Source organism: Amborella trichopoda, chromosome 6 (genome assembly GCF_054954075.1).
Source record: "Amborella trichopoda isolate Santa Cruz 75 chromosome 6, AtrichopodaSantaCruz75HAP2 v2.0, whole genome shotgun sequence".
Taxonomy (NCBI): domain Eukaryota; kingdom Viridiplantae; phylum Streptophyta; class Magnoliopsida; order Amborellales; family Amborellaceae; genus Amborella; species Amborella trichopoda.
The window spans coordinates 3419529-3443642 of record NC_142341.1 but is presented as its reverse complement, the minus strand read 5'-3'; the positions used below and the strand labels follow the sequence as shown (position 1 = coordinate 3443642).

Genomic DNA, 24114 nt, shown 5'->3' with positions numbered 1-24114 from the left:
CATCAGCGTCATGATGGGTCCACTTAATCCCTATCGGCGTCTCAAATAGGTCCACTTAATCCCTGCAGGTCCACTTATACCTCACCAACGTACCGAATGAGTCCACTTAATCCCTACCGGCGTACCGGATGGGTCCACTTATACCTCACCGGCGAACCGGATGAGTCCACTTGCATACTTAAAGTATTTCTAAATCTATTTAAACATTCGAAAGCAACAATATCATGTACTCACCATATCACTAAAATTATTAATATGAATTTCACTGAAACCATTAACAACAGTCACTTTCAATAACATCTCAAAAATAACCAGTCAAATATTTTGGGCTCAAATTTAGAAAGGTAGCAGTTCGTAAAGACATTTTAGCATAATTGCCAATCTAATATGTATAAAAAAACTCTTATAGAAATTCAAGAATACGGAATTATCACAATTTATGAGATGTCAATTTGCAAATAAACATTTCACAGACAATGTTATAATCAAACGCAAAAGTATAAAGGCAGTCATTTGCACATGAAATTTAAGATGTCTAAATATTCAAAAACAGTAGAAAGAAATCTCACAATTTTACTAAAAGCAGAAATATCACATTTATTTCTAATAATTTTACAGTAGCTAAAATTCTCTAACACTAGACAAGAAAATAAATTTATTTTTAAGAATTTACAGCATTTAAAATTTCTAACATAGATAAAATATCACATTTTTATTAAAAGATTATTTTTCAAAATAATGAGGTCGCTTGCGCATAAAATTTATCGCGCCTAAAATTCATGATAATAAGCAGACGTAACTATTTCATTTTATTTTTAAAAAGAACGGATTATTTTTCAAGATAATGAAGTCACTTTCCTAAAATATTTGAGAAGGAGCTTCGATAAAAATTCCGCTAGAGGGAGGAGCTCACTGTGTTTCGACTAGAGAGAGAAAGATCTCAAAAATTTTCTAGGATGGGAGTCCTCGCCTCTCCTATTTAAATTCTTAAGACACCTTATTATTTTATTTTATTAAGTTACACCTCATACATGAGGTGTAACAATTATATTACACCTAAACGTTTAAAGCCCACGTCCACTAAAGGACGTGGCAAGGCAGCCAAAAACTTAAACCAAAAGCTTTTGAAAGTAGTGATGATCCCTAAGGACCATCATGCACATATGGACCATCACTTATTAAAAGTTTCTTTGTTTTTTTTTTTTTTGAAATTTTAGGATCATTATATTCTCTCCCCTTGAAGAAATTTAGTCCTCTAAATTTGTGTACTTGATAATTGAAAAAGGTAGAGATATTTTTCTCCGATTTCGTCTTTTCATTCTCAAGTCGACTCCTCTCTTGAATGGTACTGCCATCATATACGGACCAAAGAAATCCCCTTATTGCGCAACACTTGTACTATTCAGTATCAAAATTAGCTGCTCAATGAAAGATAGGTCTTTCCTGATCGATAACGGTTCATATTTCAAAATATGGGATGGATCGGGCTGATATTTTCGAGGTGATGATACGTGAAAGATATTGTGGACATTTGCCAATTCGGGTGGTAAGGCAAGTCTATAAGCGACACCTCTTATTCTTTCCAAGATTTCAAATGGTCCGAAGTAATGTGGGTTCAGCTTTCCTTTCTTGCCGAATCTCATAATGCCTTTTATTTGTGAGATTTTTAGGAAAACTCGATCACCTTCCTCAAATTCAAGATCTCTCCTTCGGTTATCAGCATAACTCTTTTACCGACTCTGAGCTGTCCTGAGCCTTTCTCGAATTAATGCTATCTTATCTGTGGTTACCTGAACAATTTCTTGCCCCAAAAGCTTTCTTTCACCAACTTCGTCCCAACAGATGAGTGACCTGCATTTCCTTCCATACAAGGCTTCATATGGTGCCATCTGAATACTGGCTTTGAAGTTTTTATTATAAGCAAACTCAATCAGGGATAAATGGTAATCTTAGCTTCCTGTGAAGTCAATGACACAGGCCCTCAGCATATCTTCCAAGGTTTGGATGGTTCTCTCCGATTGTCCATCAGTTTGGGGGTGAAAGGCAGTGCTAAAGGTAAGTCTCGTCCCCATGGCTGACTGTAGCCTAGCCCAAAATTTAGAAGTAAACCGAGTATCCATGTCTGATACAATACTGATTGGAACTCCATGCAACCGCACTATTTCCTTAATATACAACTGGGCAGGTCGATCCAAAGTGTACGTCTTGAGAATTGATACAAAGTGGGTAGCTTTGGTCAGCCGGTCCACAAATACCCTAATGCTATCATGTCCTGAATTTGTTCTAGGCAAGCCAGAGATAAAATCCATAGAGATGTGCTCTCACTTCCACTCTGGCACGGGTAAAGGCTGCAACAACCCAGCGGGCCTTTGATGCTCAGCTTTTACTTGTTGGCATGTTAGGTACTTAGACACAAATAGTGCTACCTCTTTTTTCATATTATTCCATCAAAAGGTTTTCTTTAGGTCCTGATACATTTTAATACTATCGTATAACAATAGTGATGTGCTTCTTCTAAGATAGCTTTCTTCACACTCTCATCATTCGGGACACAAACCCGACCTTTGAATCTTAGCAAATCCTCACTACATATAGAGAATTCTTCTCTCTTTCTCAGCTTCACCTCTTCCACAATTGTTATAAGCTGAAGGTCTTTTTTTTGTGTCGATCGAATCTGTTGGATTAATTGTGGTTCTACTTAGAGCGTCGGCCACAACGTTAGCTTTTCCTGAACGATAATAGATTGTACAATCATAATCTTTTAAGAAATCCATCCATTTTATCTGCCGCATATTTAAATCCTTCTGAGAGAAGAGGTATTTCAAGCTCTTATGATCTGTGTATATTTCGAATTGCTCACCACATAGATAATGCCTCCACATTTTCAAAACGAATACTATTGCAGCCAACTCCAAGTCATGAATTGGATATTTTTTCTCATATTCTTTCAACTGTCTGGATGCATATGCCACTACTTTCCCATATTGCATTAATACACAGCCCAAGCTTTTATGTAAAGCATCACTATAAATCACAAATCCCCCACTCCCCTCAGAAGTAGTTAAAATAGGTGCTGAAGTTAATCAAACTTTTAGTTCTTGAAAAATCTCCTTACATTCACTTGTCCACTCAAATTTGACATTTTTCTGTGTCAATCGAGTCAATGGGGTTGGGATTCGAGAAAATCCTTCTACAAATTTTCTGTAATATCCTTTTAATCCTAAAAAGCTTCGAACTTCAGTTACATTACTTGGTTGTTTCCAATTAACAACGGTTTCAACCTTTGAAGGATCAACTGATAGACCTTCCTTTGATATGACATGTCCTAAAAATGTCACTTGTTCAAGCCAAAATTCACATTTACTAAGTTTGGCATACAATTTCTTTTCTCTTAATATTTACAATACCATTCTAACATGTTGCTCATGTTCCTTCTAATTCTTGGAATAAATTAAAATATCATCGATGAATACCACAATAAATTTATCCAAAAAGGGTTTAAAGACCCGATTCATCAAATCCATAAATGCAGCCGGTACATTGGTTAATCCAAAAGGCATGACTAAAAATTCATAATGGTCATACCTTATTCTAAAAGCTGTCTTGAGAACATCTTCACTTTTAATCTTAAGCTGATGGTATCCAGATCTACGATCAATTTTTTAAAACACTTGTGATCCTTGTAATTGATCAAATAAATTATCAATTCTAGGTAATGGATACTTATTTTTCACTGTCACTTGGTTCAACTGTCTATAATCGATACACAATCTCATGGTCCCATCTTTCTTTTTAACAAACAATACCGGAGTACCTCAAGGTGACACACTGAGCCTGATAAAACCTTTATCTAATAATTCTTCCAATTATTGTTTAAGTTCCTTAAGTTCTGCAGGTGTCATTCTGTAAGGTGTCTTAGAAATTGGGGCTACCCCTGGCAATAATTCAATAGAGAATTCAATTTCCCTGTCAGGCGGTAATCTTGGCAATTTTTCAGGGAAAACATCAAGAAATTCTCGAATAACCGAAGTGATATCCAAATTTATCTCTTCCTTCCTATCTTCTTTGATATAGGCAAGAAAGCCTTGACACCCTTTTCGAAAGAGGCGATTAGCTCGAATACAGGAGATTAAATATGATTGGGAGTCTTCTTTGATACCATTGAAGTAAAATACTTGTTGATTCGGAATATTAAAGGTAACCATTTTCTTGCAACAATCAATACTTGCATGGTATGTAGAAAGTCATTTCATGCCTAAGATTACATCAAAATCTTGAATTTCTAAGAGTACAGTTCCTTTTCTTCTATCTTTATTTTCTTTTCGTCTATCTTTATTACACATGATTTGTACACTATATTGATGTCACTTGAATTTTCCATCGGTATGGCTACCTCTAGAATGTATTCTAATTGTTATAGTTCTATCTTTAAGTGGCATGCAAAGTGTGGTGACATAAATGAATGAGTAGATCCAGGATCAATCAAAACATGAGCTACTTTTTGGAAGATAATAAGAGTACTTTGGATCACTGATTTTGAGGCTTGAGCATCTTGCTGGGTGATCGCAAATACTCTTCCCTTCATCTAAGGCTTTTGAGTTATCTCTCCCTGCTTTAGAAGCTGTTGCATCTGTAAGCTAGGACATTCTCTAATCTGGTGCCCCAATTTTTCACATTTAAAACAAGCTCCAGTATTCCAATAACAAGGGTTCGATCCATGGTTTTTCTCACATTTTTTACATGGTTTTATTGAGCTTTGAAGTGGCAAGAGCCTTGGCTTCTTGTTTGCCCTTTCAAGCTGTTGTCGATTAGATGGTGTGGGTCTAACCTAACTTTTCTGATTTTTCATCTTTTGGTAATCTTCGAAATCTTTTTCGACAATTTGGGCTCAATCTACTATTTCAGCATAAGTTATCAATTTTAAGACTGATATTATGCTTCTAATAGCTGGTCTGAGACCCCTTTCAAATTTTTTCACCTTTCTTGCCTCATTGTTAATCATATGTAGTACAAACCTGGCCAATTCAGTAAACTTGGACTCGTACTGTGCTACTGTCCGGTTTCCTTGGATTAATTCCATAAATTCTATTTCTTTTTTGTCTCAAATAAAATCTGGGAAATACTTTTCATTAAATGCCTCTATAAATATTTCCCAAGTCAAGGGTTTATTTTCTTTGACCAATACTCCTTTTATCATTCGCCACCAATGTTGTGCTTCACCTTCTAACATAAAAACTGCCAAGGCTACCTTCCTATCATCAGGACATTCCATTACCTCGAATATTTTCTCCAATTGCATAATCCATCCCTTGGCGTCCAGTGGGTTTACAGCACCCTTAAAAGAAGGTGGGTTCAATTTCTTAAATTGTTCGATATTACTCCCACCATTTCCCGTAACTGACTGCATGGGTGAATTGTTGTTTTCCATCTGATGTTGCATTAGAGCAACCATAATTTTCCAAGGCTTTGTGAATTCCTTCTATATTAACTTCAGCTACTCTGGATCTTGACTTCGTCCCTATCTATACACGCAATAAATGTGATTTTAAGTACATTCTTTTTAAATTTCCTAAGAATCTTAAACCTATTGCTCTGATACCATAATTGTCATGCCCCAAGAGTTTACAATACTCATATTCCTGAGATGTGACAGTCAAAACATAAATACATCTCTTGATAGGACAAATTTACAGTGGCTAATTCTTACAAAATAATAAAATGAAGTTTAAGTACAACTACAATATCTTCCAGAGTTGATCCTGATGAGCACTCAAAATGAAACCGCAGTTATTTTGAAAAAAATGTTTACCATAATTTGATAAGTTTGGCTACTCAGTAAGTGATCATCATAATCCTAAAAATAATTACAGTTGAAAGATATCAATATTTTCAAAAAGGAGATCTATTAACCGAAATGCATCAACAGTTTCACTTTCAGAAATGCATAATTAAGTATAATTCGAATAATTAAAATGCGTATAACATTTTAACTGCAGTGCATAATTCAAAAGATTTCACAAAATACCCTACTGGCGTCCCAAGTAGGTCACCTATATACCCCATCAACGTTCTGATGGCTCCACTTAATCCCTATCGGCGTCTCAAATAGGTTCACTTAATCCCTGTAGGTCCACTTATACCTCACCAACGGACCACTTAATCCCTACCGGCGTACCGCATAGGTCCACTTATACCTCACCGGCGAACCGGATAAGCCCACTTGCATACTTAAAGTATTTCTAAATCTCTTTAAACATTCGAAAACAACAATATCATGTACTCACCATATCACTGAAATTATTAATATGAATTTCACTGAAACCATTAATAACAATCACTTTCAATAACATCTCAAAAATAACCAGTCAAATATTTTGGGCTCAAATTTAGAAAGGTAGCAGTTCGTAAAGACATTTTAGCACAATTGCCAATCTAATATGTATAAAAAAACTCTTATAGAAATTCAAGAATACGGAATTATCACAATTTATGAGATGTCAATTTGCAAATAAACATTTCACAGACAATGTTATAATCAAATGCAAAAGTATAAATTTTCAAATAATAAGGCAGTCATTTGCACATGAAATTTAAGACGTCTAAATATTCAAAAACAGTCGAAAGAAATCTCACAATTTTACTAAAAGCAAAAATATCATATTTATTTCTAATAATTTTACAGTAGCTAAAATTCTCTAAAACTAGACAAGAAAATAAATTTATTTCTAAGAATTTACAGCATTTAAAATTTCTAACATGGATAAAATATCACACTTTTATTAAAAGATTATTTTTCAAAATAATGAGGTTGCTTGCGCATAAAATTTATCGCGCATAAAATTTATCGTCCCTAAAATTCATGATAATAAGCAGAAATAACTATTTCATTTTATTTTTAAAAAGAACGGATTATTTTTCAAGATAATGAAGTTACTTACCTAAAATATTTGAAAAGGAGCTTCCGATAAAAATTCGGCTAGAAGGAGGAGCTCATTGTGTTTCAACTAGAGAGAGAAAGATCTCAAAAATTTTCTAAGGTGAGAATCCTCGCCTCTCTTATTTAAATTATTAAGACACCTTATTATTTTATTTTATTAAGTTACACCTCATACATGAGGTGTAGCAATTATATTACACCTAAATGTTTAAAGCCCACGTCCACTAAATGACGTGGCAAGGCAGCCAAAAACTTAAACCAAAAGCTTTTGAAAATAGTGATGGTCCCTAAGGACCATCATGCACATATGGACCATCAGTTATTAAGAGTTTTTTTTTTGAAATTTTAGGATCATTACAATTTTTTTCACTAAAAAAAATGGACTTCAAGTTTTGGAAATAGTGTATATTATAATGTATTTTTTGGATTGTCAATTTTCAAGATTTTCAAGTTTTTATAGATCTGCTCGATCTACACTATTTTTTAAGCTTTAAATTTTATAATTAAAAATGAAAATATATTTTAAAGCTATCACAAAAATTTCCAGTATTGAAACCACATTTCTCGATACTATTTGAAGGTGTGGTTTGTTTTGATTGTATAAAACTATACAAACCGCACACCCTTTAAAATTACATCAAAAGACAGTAAAACATTATATAATTCATCTTTTAAAACATTATATAATTCATCTTTTGTAGATGGGAAAAATTTATATAGAACCAAGGCTTTAAACAATCAAATTAGAGCCCACGTCAAAAATTTTACTAGAAAAAGTTGTTTTGATGCTCAAATATCCTCGAATTGATTATCTCAACATCAATATACATGGACATAGAAAAAATTGGATTTCAAGTTTAGAAATAGTGTATCTTGCAATGAATATTTGGCCGATCAATTTTCAAGTTTTCATAGATATACTAGATCGACGCTCTTTTAAAAGTTTTAAATTTTATAATTAGATTTAAAAACATATTTTAAGGCTATCACAAATATTTTCAATATTGAAACCGCATTTTTAGGTGCGCTCTATTTTAATCGTTTAGGGCCTCAACTGTATACGAACCGGACCCAATGTTATATAATTCATCTTTTAAAGATATTTTTGGTAAATTTCCTTAAAAAATGGTCGAAGATCTTTTGAAGAAAAAAAAATGCCCGGTGTCGCCCTCTAGAGAACCGGTCCTTGTTTTGCATTTTCGGAGAATCCCGAAACTTTCGTCGAATTTCACCCGCAAGCAAATAACGCACGCTTGGCGCCGAACTTTCTCCCGCCGCTCTCGCTCTCGCTCTCTCTGTAACTTTCTGGAAAACTCTCTACTCTCTCTCTCTCTCTCTCTCTCTCTCTTCTCTCCTCTTCTCTTCTAGAAAACCCTGGAATCGATAAACTTCCTCTCTTCCTATAAACAGCCCCGTCTTTCATTTTCATCACCAACCTATTAAAGCGAAGTCTAGGGCTTTTAATCTCGTCTATAAGCTCTTTTCCGTCCACGTGAGACTTTTCCCGATCGGTTTCTCGTCTATACCTGTGTTTTCCGACCGATTTTCCGATCAGTTCCGGCCATACATACGAGTTTCCGATACCTGCAAGTTCTACGATTTTTCAATCAGTCTTCCGGCCGGCCAAACATTCGAGTTTACGATACCTGCAAGTTCTAGCCATGGAGAGGGCCTTCTTCGATAGGCATTGGGGCAATGCCAGCCGTAACTACCTTGCGCGAAAAAGCCGAGCAGTTCCAGGTCAAACTAAACCACAGACCTCGCCTCGCCAACAACCCAAGCCGGAGCGTCCTCGTAAGGTAGTTTCGATCCCTGTACAGTTTGTGAGTTCAGAGTGTGCCCAGTCTGATTCTGCTCTCAAAATTCAGAGAGTGTTTAGGGGGTTTAGAGTGAGAAAGTGTGTGAAATTGATCAGAAAGGTGAAAGCAGAGGCTGTTCTGCTTGGACGCCTGGTTCTTGAACCTGAAACTCAGGCCTTAATTAGAAGTCATGAGAGAGAGAGATTGAGGATGTATGAGACTCTCATGTCTCTGCTTTTTCGACTGGATTCGATCCCTAGTGTGAATTTGGCTGTTCGAGAGTGTCGCAAAGGTGTGATTCGAGAGGTTGTCAAGCTTCAGGAGATGGTTGATGAGATTTCTTCTCAGAAACCAAGTCTTGATCAAGCTCCTGAGGCACCTGTTACAGAGGAGCAAGCTATGAATTGCAATATGAAGAATGAACCTCTGAAGGTTGAGGAAGTTTCAGAAGAATGTCATGGTCAGGTTGTAGGGGACTGTGTTTGTGGTGATTCTGATGAAGAAACCGTAGCAACCATGAAAGTAAACAAAGAAACCCTAGAAACAATGGAGCCGACCAAAAAAACCCTAGAAACTATGGAGCCGACCAAAAGAACCCGAGAAACTATGGAGCCAGCCAAAGAAACCCTAGAAAGCGTGACCAAAGAAATAATAGAGACCATGGAGCCAGCCAAATTACCCCAAGAAGTTGAAGAACTTGAAAGAGAGGAACAGGAAGAGGGTTATTCTGGTGAGCGTAATGAAGAAAAGTTAGAGACCATGGAGGTAGCAGAGGATCCTGGAACTGAAGCCAAAGAAGAATGCCTCAACCAGACAGGATGGGAATGTACGGATTACCATGGAGATTGGGAACAAGAGGATCAAGATTGGGAGCATGTTGATCAAGAAGAAGATGTTTGTCATGATTCTATAGATAGAACCCTAGAAAAAGAAGGCCAGAGAGAGATCAACATGGAAATTGAGACAAGAAAGGAAGAAGGCCATGACTCTGAAGCTTTTGAAGAAACCCCAGAAAAAGATCAATCTCCAAGTCATTCCAAAAACACCATGGAATTGCATAGGGGTGAAGAAGAAGCAGGGAAATTTGGGTTTGTACTGAGGAAGATGGTCGATGATAATGAGAAGCTTAAGCAAATGATTTATGACCTTTGCGAGAAGAGTGCTATTCAAAGTAGGTTGATAACCAGGCTTTCACTGAAGGTTGATGATCTAGAGAGAATGGTGAGGAGTGAGAGGAGAAAGAGAAAGAAGCAGAAGCAACAGGATATGCCGGTGAAGGAAGGCTGGTTCTGAAGAGTGATACAATAAATTCTTCCTGATTTGATTTCTAGTAAACTCTCACTCTAGACCTCTGATTTGTCCATGGAGATTGATATAATTTTGATTCTTAGGGAACCCACTCTAATTTCCCTGTTAATACTCTCTCTTACATTTTGATTTCTGCCAATCCCTGTTAATACTCTCTCTTACATTTTGATTTCTGCCAATTTTGGGTCCTGCTAACTTATGGAGTTGTATCGGAAATCACTGGATATATATTCTTCTGCGCTTCCTCATGTGTTAAATCTAATGCATTCTCTTTTTAATTGAATGTCTCTCTTTTCTTATTCCTAATAAAGTCTTTTTGTTTGTCTACTTTTGAACTCATTGAATGATTGAATTTTTTATTTTCTTATTTTTTTGGAACTTTGTTACTTGTGCTCCATAAGTTAGTCCTTGGTCTTGCATAAGGATGTTACCCTCCATTGAGAGATGGATCTTTAATGCCAACGCTGTTTTTGCTCACTAGATATAATCTCTTATTGATATTTCTTTGATGAACTTGGAAATAGTCTTGATATACTTAGTTCTCCCATTTCTTGAGAGAGAGTTTATATAATGTGTCAACCCTATAATGTACGATTATAATGTACGAGTAAGGTGCACCTAAAAGCCCGAGAAGGTTGTTCCTATGCTGGAAATCTCTCAATCAATCATCTGCACCTCGAAATTCATAGACCAAAAGAAAAAAAAGAAAGAATTTTTAATCATAAATATAGTCAATCTTCTAACTCATCATCATCATCTGATCTGTCCATTTTTAAGGTTTTCTAGCGTTTATAGATAAGCATATACTTGATCTTCACCATTTTTGGAAACTGCATTTTTGGTATGGTTTTGAGGCGCACCTTACTTCAAACCTCACCTTTTCTTGAGTTATCCCAACATAATTGCAGCTAAACCCTTTCTTGAGTTATCCCAGCATAATTGCAGCTAAATTTAGAATTTGTTTTGCTGGTTTAAAAAAAACAAAAAAAAAAATTGGAGGGTAGGGATTTAGAGGATCAGCCAAAGCATCCCAAAGTATATTTTAGATATGAATTTTGGGTCTAGACTTCACAGGTCGATAAACTAAGACCACTATAATCCGGAATTTGAAAAACATGAATTTTAAACTCTAAAACATGAATTTTAAACTCTATATTGGACTGTACATTTGATTTCTTCTCAGATTATCGGATATGTACTGTTTTTTATCCAAGACGAAAATGCATTTGCATGAATGTGTTTTAGATCCTAAATGCATCAGATCCAGAGGGGACTAATGCATTCACAATAAACTTCCCAACAATTAGGTTCATTCGAAAAGCCAAATAAGATTTCACAAAAAACTTCCTATAGTTTCTGTTGTACCTTGAACTAGCCCAAACCAGCGACATAAAGATTGATGCACGAACAAATGACACTATCGTGACAATAACAAGTTTCATCCAAGTTACTGTTGAGTACAAAACCCGAATTTCATAGGAAGTTGAGCCATTTGTATTTAACCAACAAATACCATGATCTCAATCATTATTTCTCCATTCTTTCCAATGTCTTCATCATTATTCCATCATCTTCTTCATTACTAGGCAACACAAGCGAAATTATTCCATCATCTTCTTCATTACTAGGCAACACAAGCGAAACCCGAAAGGCAAACAACAGAGGGAAAACCTTAGCCCTTCCTCAAATGAAATGCAAGGAGAGAGGAAAGTCTCAATTGATTTCAAGACTTGGTCTTGGGACTAACATCAGTTGCTGATCCTTTAATTTAAACCATTCGAGGAGTTAGTTGTTTCTGGAGTAGTTTATTGGCTCACCACAATCAAATCAACTGCGATTCGAAAAAATCTCAATTTCCTGTCATCATCTACACCTTATAAGACTAAAATCAAACCTCAATCGCTCCTCATTACTCGACCAATTTTCAAGCAATTTTGAAGCCCAAGATTTACTGCAACATCACTTGTGCTCTTCCACAAAGATGGCTTTCGTGAGTCGGAGGGACTTAAGAGCCCATGGTCCATCTTTTAAGATGGATCTTGTCTAAAAGTGAACCGGACATTATTATATGAAGGAAAAAGTTTATATAAGGTCGCAACCATATATTGTGTAGGTAAGGTGCACGTAAAACGTTGTTCTTATGCCGAAAAACCCTTAAATTCATCATTTCAAAGTCAAGATTTCATAAGCATGATTAAAAAAAAAAAAAGGATTTCTAGCCTTAAAATAACGTTGTTTATGCCAAAAAACCCTTAAATCCAACATTTTAACGCCGAGATTTCATAAACATGAAAAAAAGAAAGATTTATAGCCTTAAAAATAGTTCCATCTTTTAATATAATATTATCTGGACCGTTTGTTTTAAAGATTTTCAAGTATTTATAGATCTGCTTGATGGTCACCATTTTTTAAACTTTAAATGTCATAATTGGAGGCCACAACAGACTTTCATATCATCGCAAGGCTTTACACTATCAAAACTACATTTTCGGCATAGTTTTGATGTGCATCTTACTTAAATAGTATAAAGTTGACACCTTATACAAATTTCACCCTTATATGAAACGTGTATAATATTATAATAAGACCATTTATTATGAACCGGTGGATGTAAAATCAAGAGGTTAATTATGCGCCATTAATTGGGCACAAAGTTCAAAATAAAAAAAAATTAAATGTTACGACACATTTCAATCTATGAAAATTTTTTAATGTTGCGACACACTTCAATCTATTGGATATCACATCCAATGATTAAAAACAATTGTGACCGCATTGTATAAAAAATAAATTGGTCTCATGGTATACAATCTCTTATTATATATAGACGATGAATGAAAATTTTCCAATATAATAGATTTTAAATTTTAAGATTTTGATTAGTTTTTCTATTTATTTATGATCACCTCGGCCTAAAATGAATCCCCAAAAAAAAAAAACAAAAAGATAGATGAAAGTTGTAAGGTCCCCAAATGGGCATTGAGCCTGAAAACAAGCTCTAGGCAGGGGTGGTCACTGGTGGGGGTGGGGGTGGCCGCTGCAACTTGACATCTAAAGTTCAATTCTCACCATTTAAAACTATCCTTCAAAAGAGAAGTCCAAAACATCTTATATGGACATATCTCAGCTTGAATGTATTGGAAACAAGCTTTCTATGATATTTTTCAAATGTGTGCTATATCTATACTACATTATTGAGGGATAAACACTTCGTCGTAAGAACAAAGGGGACCTTATCTCTAACGAAGAAGTAGGCAAATGTGACTTTCAAATGGGTATTCTTCTATGTTTTAGAAAAACTAGATAGAGATATATTTTAGGATACAATAGGGAAAACATATATATATGAGAGAGTTTAGGAGAGTTTTAGAAATGGCTCAAAGAGGGAGACTTGAAAACAAAATTCTTCCACTCTATTACGAGTGCTAGAAGAAGGCAGAATGATACCTCAGGTTTAGCTATCCCAGGTATTGATTCGGATAATAATGCCGCTTGGGAAGAGGCTATCATTGATTATTTTCGGGTTGTTTTTTCTAAAGAGGTAAATTTACCTCTATTTTGACCTAATTGCCTTTTAAAAAACTTTCGGATGTGTCAAGTTCCATTTTGGAACGAGTTGTTTCACTTGATGAGCTTAAGTCAGCTGTGTTCGCCTTATCAAGCCCCGGGTCCTAACGGTTTCCCTATTTCAGTAATGATTATTACAAATAATAATAATAGTAATAATAAATGGGAAAAGTTTATATAGAACCGAGGCTCTAAACAATCAAATTTGAGCCTACCTCAAAATTTTCACTCGAAGAGGTTGTTTTGACGCTCAAATATCTTCTAATCGATCATCTCGACATCAAGATTTCAAGTTTTGAAAAAAATGTATTTTGTAACACGTTTTAGGACCGTCAATTTTTAAGGTTTTCAAGTTTTCAGAGGTCTGTCGATCTATACTATTTTTGAAGCTTTAAACTTTATTATTAAATATAAAAATATATTTTAAGGATATTACAAATATTTTCAATATTAAAACCACATTTCTCGACACTATTTGAAGGTAGGCTCTAATTTGATTGTTTAGAGCTTAGAGCCTAGGCTCTATACAAACCACACCTATAATAAATAGCAATAAGACTACATATAAATATAATATAATACAATAATCATCATCAATCTATTTGGGTCTAGCTGGTATAGGGGGGCATTTTTAGGTGACCACAACAATGTCACTCTCTCATCCTACACCTCCCCCATTGGTCTTGCGAACTCCACCATGGCCAAAGCCCGAGCACTTTTGGAAGGTCTTAGATCTTTTGAATCCTTCTTGGAGCACACTCTTGGTTGTTGAGAGTCGCTCTAAAAATGTCATCTCCTAAGGCTTTATATGAGCCCACCCTTGAGGCTTTTACCAATTTTTTTACGAGATCTTTGACATTTACAGGCATATTCAGGTTTTATGGAGTCATATCTGGCTGATTGGCCTCCAGCCATATCATAGAAGACTTTGTTTTGGATCCTATTCTGATTTTTTTAGGTTGTATAGCATTTTTTGGACTTGGCCCAAGGCTTTTCATGTCCCTCAAAAACAATATTGTTCTGTATATTGTACTCCTCTTTCACTTGATACAGTTAACATATTAAAAAAAAACACCATCATCCTTATCAAAACCTTTTCTCAATTATTCAGGATAATAAAATATTTACTATATATATTAAACGAAAGTTCTTTTTATGACACGTATCTCTCAGATTTTGAAAAGGTAAATTCTTCCTTAAAACTCCCCCATCTCACACATCTCTCCCATCTCTTTTCTTAAAAAAAAAAAAATTAAATGACTAAGTTTTTGTTTTCTCTCACAATTTGAAAAGCTGCGTCTCTTTTTAAAGTTCTCCTATCTCTCATTTCACGCACCTCGCCTATCTTTTAAATTTGAAAAGGTGTATCCGATCTTAAAACTCTCTTTTCTCACACAGCTATCTCTTCTTTTTCTTTAGACTTTTCTTTTTAAAACACAAAGTTTTTTCTCTCTCAAGATTTGAAAATGTGCATCTCTCCTTACAACGGTCGCATCTCTCATCTCACGCTCCTCTTTCATCTTTTTCCTTAAATTTTTTTTTTTAAATTTAAGTTTTTTCTCTCAAATTTGAAAAGACATCTTATACACTTCTAACTCTTTCTTTAAATTTTTCTTTTGAATTTCTAAGTTTGTTTTCTCTCTCATAATTTGAATAGGTACATATCTCCTTAAAACGTCCCTATCGCTTATCTCAAGCATTTCTTCCATCTCTTTTCTTAAATTTTTGTTTTTAAATTTCAAATTATTTGTCTTTCAAAATTTGAAAAGGTGTATCTCTCATTAAAGCCCTCCCATCTCTCAATTCTCACGCTCCTCTCCTATCTCATTACTTTTTTTTCTTTATTTTGCTCCTAAAAAATCTCATTGTCCTTCTCCTTAAATCTCTTTCATCTCTGAACTCTCTTTCCAGGTTTCCAAAACCCCTACTCGAACGATTCTCAATCCCTCTTTTCTCACTCTTTTTCCATCCTCTCTCTACTCACTCTCATCCTCTTAATCTAGTCTCTACTCACTTTGATAATTCTTGGTAGCTGAGCTTTAATTTTTTTTCTACGGATTTTTTTTGTGCTATTATCTTTTAAATTATTTCACTTAGGTTCAATTTTTCCTTTGTTTTTCCAAATTTTTAAAAGGGATTTTCTGTATATTATTAGTTTTTTGAAATGAATTGCATCTCATTTTTCAATAAAAATCAATCTTTAGTTGACTTAATTAATACTTATGATAATAATTTTTAGTTTGAATTTTTAAGTATGCGATAAACACTAATGTTTATTTTTGGATTTACTAGTGTTATTTTGTAGTTAGCTATTGGGTATTACAATAAATATATAGATCTCATGAAGTTGGTGGAAATGTAATGTACGCTTTGATTTTATTTTGTAGATTCCTATCAATTTATTTTATATGTGGACTGTGAAACATGCTATCTTTGCATTTTCGAGTGTTAGTGTTTTCTCTAAAACTTTATTATTAATTTTTTTATTGTGTTTTTTATAAGACTGTTTGGTTTTTTAGGTTATTTATTTTAAAATAATTTATTATCTTTGAAATTAAAGCTAATTTTATTTATTTTTGAAGATGTGTAGTGTTGATCAAAGTGGACAGCGATGCATGCTGGCTTCGCGTTTTCTCTAATACTTTGCTATTAATTTCTTATTATTAATCATTTTAAATTTTTAAATTGATTTTAACAGGACTTTTAAATGAGAAAAAGTTTTATATAAAATTATAACATTAAAATGTAGAATTACATATGCACCTCAAAATCAATCGGAAAAAGTTGCTTTAATGTTAAAAAGCCTTCTAATTGATCGTCGCGATATCGATATATAAAAATATGAAAAAAAATCAGATTTTGAGTGTAAAAAATAGTGCATCTTGCAACACATTATCTAGACCATCCATTTTCAAGGTTTTTATATATTCATAGATCTACTTGATTTTAATAATTTTAAAATTTTATAATTAAATATGAAAATGGATTTTGAGATAATCTTAAAAAAAATTTACACCAAAATTACATATTATGATAAAATTTAAAGGTGCGCCTTAATTGGATTGTTTAAAGTTGTGTATTACAATATCATGACATCAACATTATATAATATTAATAAATATCATAATAACATAGTTTTATATACCATTTTTTTCCTTTTTTTCTTTTCCCCTTCTTTATATAATTAAAATATTTTATTATAATTATAACTATAAATTAAAATTACATATATATCCGTTATAGTTTCCGTTATTACGGCTCTAACGAATAGTTTCGGTTATTACCACCGTGTCCTTTTTTTCATGTCAAAGCGGAAATTAAAAAAAGAGAAGACTTTACCTTTTTTTCGGTTGTTGAATAATCGAATTCAAAGTATGTTTGGTTGTTTAACGACTGAAAATAGGGCTAATTTCGATTTTTGAATAATCGAATATTTAAAATTTCCGGTTCTTCAATTATCGAAATTGTTTTTCTCTTCTCTACCGCTCTCTCTACATGGGTAATAATGGTTTTAAAAAAATGGTTTTTTTTTAAACTCTCTCTTTTCCCTTCACCCAGCATCTTGTTTTGTTTTCGGTAAGTTCATAATCCCTAAGATTTCTCCTAAATTTAAAAACGCAAACTAGTTGTTCCTATGATTTTATTGGATAACCATGACTTCAAAGATATAGAGAGATAATACACTACAAGATTTTTCATAATCTTCTAATCTCACAATCCCTAATATTTCTCCTAACTTTAGGGGCTCAAACTAGTGGTTTCCCTTAGATTTTATCAAATAACTATGACTTCATATAGGTAGAGAAAATACGCAACAAGAGACCAAACATTTTTCCGTTCTTGAAGATTCTAGTCGTCTTTTTTTAAAATTTTTGTTTTGACATGAAAAAACGAATACGGTGATCAAACTAGTGGTTTCCCTTAGATTTTATCAAATAACTATGACTTCGTATAGGTAGAGAAAATACGCAACAAGAGACCAAACATTTTTCCGTTCTTGAAGATTCTAGTCGTCTTTTTTTAAAATTTTTGTTTTGACATAAAAAACGAATACGGTGATCATAACAGAAACTATCGGTAGAGACATAATAACGGAAACAACAACGATTATGTATATAATTTTCCCTTATAATTATAATAGTTTACTATGAATTATGTAGTAATATAATTAGAAAAAGTATTCATTGAGTCGCTGACTAATTTATTTATGTATTAAGCCCCATTCTGACACCCGTCTTAAAGATGGATTCTACAAAATTTTAGGATTTACAAAAGAGTCCATCGTAGAACTAGAATTTTTCCTTTTCCAAAATCTAAAAATGGTTTGTTTTTATTTTCTCCACCATCCATGTCACCTTTATGTGGAGGCACCATTTTTTGCCGTCCATCTCTACTATATGTGTTTGATACATGAGACTTAACAAAAACATGTGAGCCGATTAACTCGCCATAACTAGGTCATATGATTGTTGCATAATTGTCAAAAAATATTATTATACAACAATGATTTTGTATAATTATATATTACAAATTACATAATAATATAATGTTTGTATACGAAAAAACTAATACTTAAAAGGACTGGGACTTACAACTTTTTTAAAAAAAAAATACTTTTGAATATTCAACTCTAATAGTGTCCTTCTCTAATTCTCTCTAAATCTTTCTTCAAAATTTATAAATATGCTTTCTGCCACCTTATTCAAATTGATCTACTCTGTACAATGCACGTAATCCTTATTACTATTATTATTATGTTATATATTATTACGTCAGGATTAAGGGGTAGGTGCATATAGCAAGCATACAGAAAACCCCTATTCTTAGAGTGATTATATGGTACATGACCTTGAACTATTCTAGGGTAATGTTTTTGGATCAATGGGGCAAATTGTTTGCCCATAGATGCATGACAGATTAGTGGAATTGTGATACGGATCACGTCGGTGGTGTAGAAAAATTAAAAATAAATAAAGTAAAATAAAAATAGGGAATTATGAGGTGTGGGGTATAGAGGTGATTTAGAAAAACATTAGATGAGCTTTATCTATAGTATACTACGTTATTAAGACAGAGTTAAGGGGTGAACACATATCACGAAAATAAGAATGGCCTTGTTTCTATAGGGATTGTAAGTCAAGAAGAGAGCGCGTGCTATATATAGAGAAGTGATCTGATGCGACGGTTGCACTATAATATGGTGCAACAATGTTTTGCCATAATTTAAGTCATTAGATCAACTACAATCCAATGGCTGAGATTAAAGTCAAATTTACAATTTTTTAAGAAACTTTTTGCGTTCCAGCCTTTCCCAATTCAAAGTTATAATATTTTAATATCCCGTGCGACAGTACTAATAATATCCTGACACATTGTCGGGCCTATCTCTCTCTATTTAGAGGTTTATCTCTCTCTCTCTCTGCAAATATGCCCCTCTCTATCTATTTTGTATTTATTTCTGCCTCTACAAAGTGCTTTTTCTCTGCTAAAAACACTAGGAAGCTCTCTCTAATACTTCATAATACCAAGAAGGTTGCCTCATCAAAGAAGGTTGCTCAAGGGGGAAACACTACGAAGCTTTATATATACTGCCCAATACTAAGAAGCTCGCTTGAAGAAGAAGCGAAGGTCGCTCAAGGAAGAAGCTCGCACAAGCCCTTCTTGCTCTGTCTTCGATTTTGGTATCTCTCTCTTTGATTTTGGTCTCTTTTTTTTATTTGATTTTGGGTCTTTTTTTGTAAAACTCTCTCTTTTTCTTTTCGATTTTGGGTTTTTCTCGATAAAAACGTCTCTCTCTTTTCGATTTTGGGTTTTTTTTCTCTTTTTGCGGAACTGCCTCTCCCTCTCTTTCTTTTCGATTCTAGGTTTCTTTCTTTATCTGCATAACTGTCTTTTTCTCTCTGTTGGAACTCCCCACTATAGAAGCTTGATGATCTTGTGCGTATTACAATGGTTATAGTTTGATTCTATTTTGTCAATGTAATAAAAATGTGAATCTCTGTCTCTCTCTCATGGTTTCCAAATCGAAGTTTGGGTCACTTGGATCATCTAAGATCAGCACAATCACAGCCTGATGATCTCTTTTACATTAGAATAGATGAAATTTGTTTCTACTTTGCAATATAATGTAACAAAAATGTGAATCTCTCCCTTTCTCTCTCTCTTGGTTTTTCATTTTGGTGAACTCCAAGTGGGTATTTGGTTCACTTTGATCACTGAAATCATCACAATCAAAACTCAATGATCTTGTTTTCAATACTTTATTTGTTCTAAAATTATGTGAGACGTATAGATAAATTTTGGAGCAAGATCAAGACTCAAATTGATACAAAATCAAATCAATTGGTGTTGATTTTCTCTAGATTTTTTTTTTGCTGAAATTTTTAGCAGAAAAATAACGTCAACAGATGAGATCATGTTTGTGGTAAAATTCAATGATGATAAATTATTTTTTATCGTCTTGTCATCAAGGAAACTCATAGTAATGTTTTTTGAGAGTTTTATTATCATCAAGTAAGCTTTATTTGATCTAAAATTATCTTGTAAAAATATTTTGCAACAAGATCAAGGCTCAAGACTCAAATTGATACAAAATCAAATCAATTGGTATTGATTTTCTACAGCGTTTTTGTGTTGAATTTTTTTATGAGATCCATGCTCCAGTTTGTGAGAAAATTCAATGATGATAAATTCTTTTTAATCATCTTGTTATATGCTAACTCACAAAAATTGAGCAGCAGACTTTAATGGGTTTTATTCATTTTTGTTAACCAAGAGCAATCAAATTTGACCACAAAAGTATTTATCTGAACTGCCCGCTAGGTTTTTTTGGTTAATTGATTTTTGTTTGCATAAAACCGTGGCAGCAAAGAAGATCTATTGACCTAAACAATGACTGAAGAATAATCTCGATAAAGATCTAAATTTTGAAGCATCAAGTGCCAATATTGCAAAAGAGCAACCCCTACTACCAAAATAAAAATCTAGGTTTCTAAAATACATGCTCTTATCTTAATCCATGGTCCCCAAAGAGAATCTAAAACACTGGGTTTCTAAAATACATGTTCTTAATCCATGGTGCCCAAAGGGAATCTAAAATACTGGGTTTTTAAAATACTGGGCTTCTAAAATACATGTTCTTAATCCATGGTACCCAGAGAGAATCTAAAATACTGGGTTTCTAAACTCGTAGAATACATGCTCTTAATACATACTGGGTTTCTAACATACATGCTCTTAAAATACTTATTTTGGGGTTATTTTTATTTTGGTAGTACAATATTCGGGGTTGCCCTTGTGCAATATTTGCACTTGATGCTTCAAAATTTAGATCTTTATCGAGATTATTCTTTAATCATTTTTTAGGTCAATAGATCTTTTTTGCTGCCACTTTTTTATGCAAACAAAAATCAATTAACCAAAAAACCTATCGAGCAGTTCAGATAAATACTTTTGTGATCAAATTTGATTGCTTTTGATTAAAATATGCTGCTCAATTTTTATGAGTTAGCAGATAACAATATGATTAAAAAGAATTTACCATCATTGAATTTTCTCACAAACTGGGGCATGGAACCCACAAAAAAATTCAGCACAAAAATGTTGTAGAAAATCAACATCAATTGATTTGATTTTGTATCAATTTGAGTCTTGAGCCTTGATCTTGTTGCAAAATATTTTTACAAGTCTCAAATAATTTTAGATCAAATCAAGCTTGCTTGATGACAATAAAACTTATCAAAAAACATTAATATGAGTTTGCTTGATGACAAGACGATAAAAAATAATTTCTAATCATTGAATTTTATCACAAACATGATCTCATCTGTTGACACTATTTTTCTGCTAAAAATTTCAGCAAAAAAAATCTAGAGAAAATCAACACCAATTGATTTGATTTTGTATCAATTTGAGTCTTGATCTTGCTGCAAAAATTATCTACAAGTCTCACATAATTTTAGAACAAATAAAGTATTGAAAATGAGATCATCGGGTTTTGATTGTGATGATTTCAATAATCAAAGTAAACCAAATACCCATTTGGAGTTCACCAAAATGAAAAACCAAGAGAGAGAGAAAGGGAGAGATTCACATTTTTGTTACATTATAATACAAAGTAGAAACAAATTTCATCCATTCTAATGTAAAAGAGATCATCAGGCTGTGATTGCGATGATTTCAGATGATCCAAGTGAACCAAAATCCGATTTGAAAACCATGAGAGAGAGCTATTCACATTTTTATTACATTGACAAAATAGAAACAAACTATAACCATTGTAATACGAACGAGATCATCAGGCTTCTACAATGGGGAGTTCCACCAGAGAGAGAAAGGCACATCTGCAGAGAGAGAAAGAAACCTAGAATCGAAAAGAGAGAGAGGGAGAGGCAGTTCCACAAAAAGAGAGAGAAAGAAATCCAAATCGAAGAGAGAGACATTGTTGCCGAGAGAGACCCAAAATCGAAAAGAAAGAAAGAGAGGTAGTTTCACAAAAAAATACCCAAAATCAAATCAAAGAAAGAGACCAAATCGAAGAGAGGGAGACCCCAAAATCGACGACAGAGAGAGGACTTGTGTGAGCTTCTTCCTTGAGCGACCTTCGCTTCTTCCTCAAACGAGCATCCTAGTATTGGGCAATATAGAGAAAGCTTCCTAATGTTTCCCCAGAGAGAGAGAGAGAGGGAGCATTTTGGCAAAGAGAGATATAAACTCCAAAATAGAAGAGAGAGGAGAGATGGGCTTCCTCTTGAGCGACCTTCTTTGATGATGGCGCTCCCTCATCAAGCAATCTTCCTGGTATTAGGGAGTATTAGAGAGAGCTTCCTAGTGTTTCCACAGAGAGAAAGAGCACTTACCAGGGAGTAGATAGAGAGGGGCATGCTCGTAGAGAGATAAACCTCAAAATAGAGAGAGATAGGCATGACAATGTATCGAGATATCATTAATACTGTCACGCGGGATATTGAAATATTATAAATTTGAATTGGGAAAGACTAGAATGGGGAAAGTTTCTTAAACAATTGTAAAATTGATTTCAACCTCAGCAATTCGATTGTAGTTGATCTAATGGCTTAAATTATGCCAACACATAGTTGCATCATATTATAGTGCAACAATTGCATCAAATCACTTCATATATATATATATATATATATATATATATATATATATATATATATTGAGTAATAATCATGTGAGACCCTCCTACATCCACGTGTGTAAGACCCCAAAGGATCACTATTAAATTTGGCAAATATCTCTAAAAAAAATCAAGTCTTACACCTATGTGATAACTTTTTTAGAGATCTATGTCAAATTTAGTGGTAATCCTTTGGGATCCTACACGCATGGGTGTGGAAGGGTCTCATAGGATCATTACTTATATATATATATATATATATATATATATATATATATATATATATATATATATATATATATATATATATATATATATGAAAATTCTTAGGTGAGCCCACTAGCTCACAAGAAAAAATAAGCCCAACAGCCTAGATTGAATCTGGGCCGATCTGATGATTACGGATGTTTGGTAGTATTTGAATTTTAATTGTTTTTCTACAAATCCCAATCACTTGAAAGTTTAGACACGTGTTCGTCTCATTAAGCCGTACCTAATAAAAATATATATAAAAAAAAAACAAAAAAAAATTGACTAAAATAACTCCAAAGCTTTTCAGGGGTATTTTGATTAATTTATTTCATATAAAATATTTTTTTGATACTTTTCAAAGATTCACCGATTTTTTATGTACACACACTCCAAATTTCAAATGGTTTGAATTTATAGAAAAAAAATTTAAAATTCAAACACTACCGGACATCCGTGATCGTCAGATCGGCCCGGATTCAATCTGAGCCGTTGGGCTCATTTTTCCCTGTGAGCTAGTGGGCTCACCCTAGCATCTTCCATCTATATATATATATATATATATATATATATATATATATATATATATATATATATATATATATATATATATATATATATATATATATATATATAGTTGGGATTAGCCCACTAGCTCATATGAAAATATGAGCTCAACAGCCCAGATTGAATCTAGGCTGATCTGACTATCACAGATGTCCAGTTTGAATTTTATTATTTTTTTTTTAAATTCAAATCATTTGAAATTTTAGGTGTGTTTTTATAAAAAATAGGTGAATCTTCGAAAAATATCAAAAAGTTATTGTACATGAAATAAATTGACCAAAATACCCCCGAAAAGTTTAGATGGGTATTTTGGTCCCTTTTTTTTTGAATAATTTTTTTTGTATTTTTACTAGGTGAGCCTTGATGAGAAAAGCACACATCTAAAATTTCAATGATTTAGATTTGTAGAAAAATAAATAAAATTCAAATGCTACTAGACATCAGTGATCGTTAGATAGGCCCAGATTTAATCTGGGCCATCGCGCTCTTACGTTCATATGAGCTAGTGGGCTAATACCAGATTTTTCCATATATATATATATATA

General features: G+C 33.5%; 1 protein-coding gene across 1 annotated transcript; it reads left to right on the top strand.

The window, feature by feature from the left end:
• The first annotated feature begins 8123 nt into the window (after positions 1–8123).
• Positions 8124–10371, top strand: LOC18434471 (uncharacterized). Its single transcript, XM_006844541.4, has one exon. It carries the CDS (start codon positions 8599–8601, stop codon positions 10027–10029), a length of 1431 nt encoding a protein of 476 aa, XP_006844604.1. The 5' UTR covers positions 8124–8598; the 3' UTR covers positions 10030–10371.
• The last annotated feature ends 13743 nt before the right edge of the window (positions 10372–24114 follow it).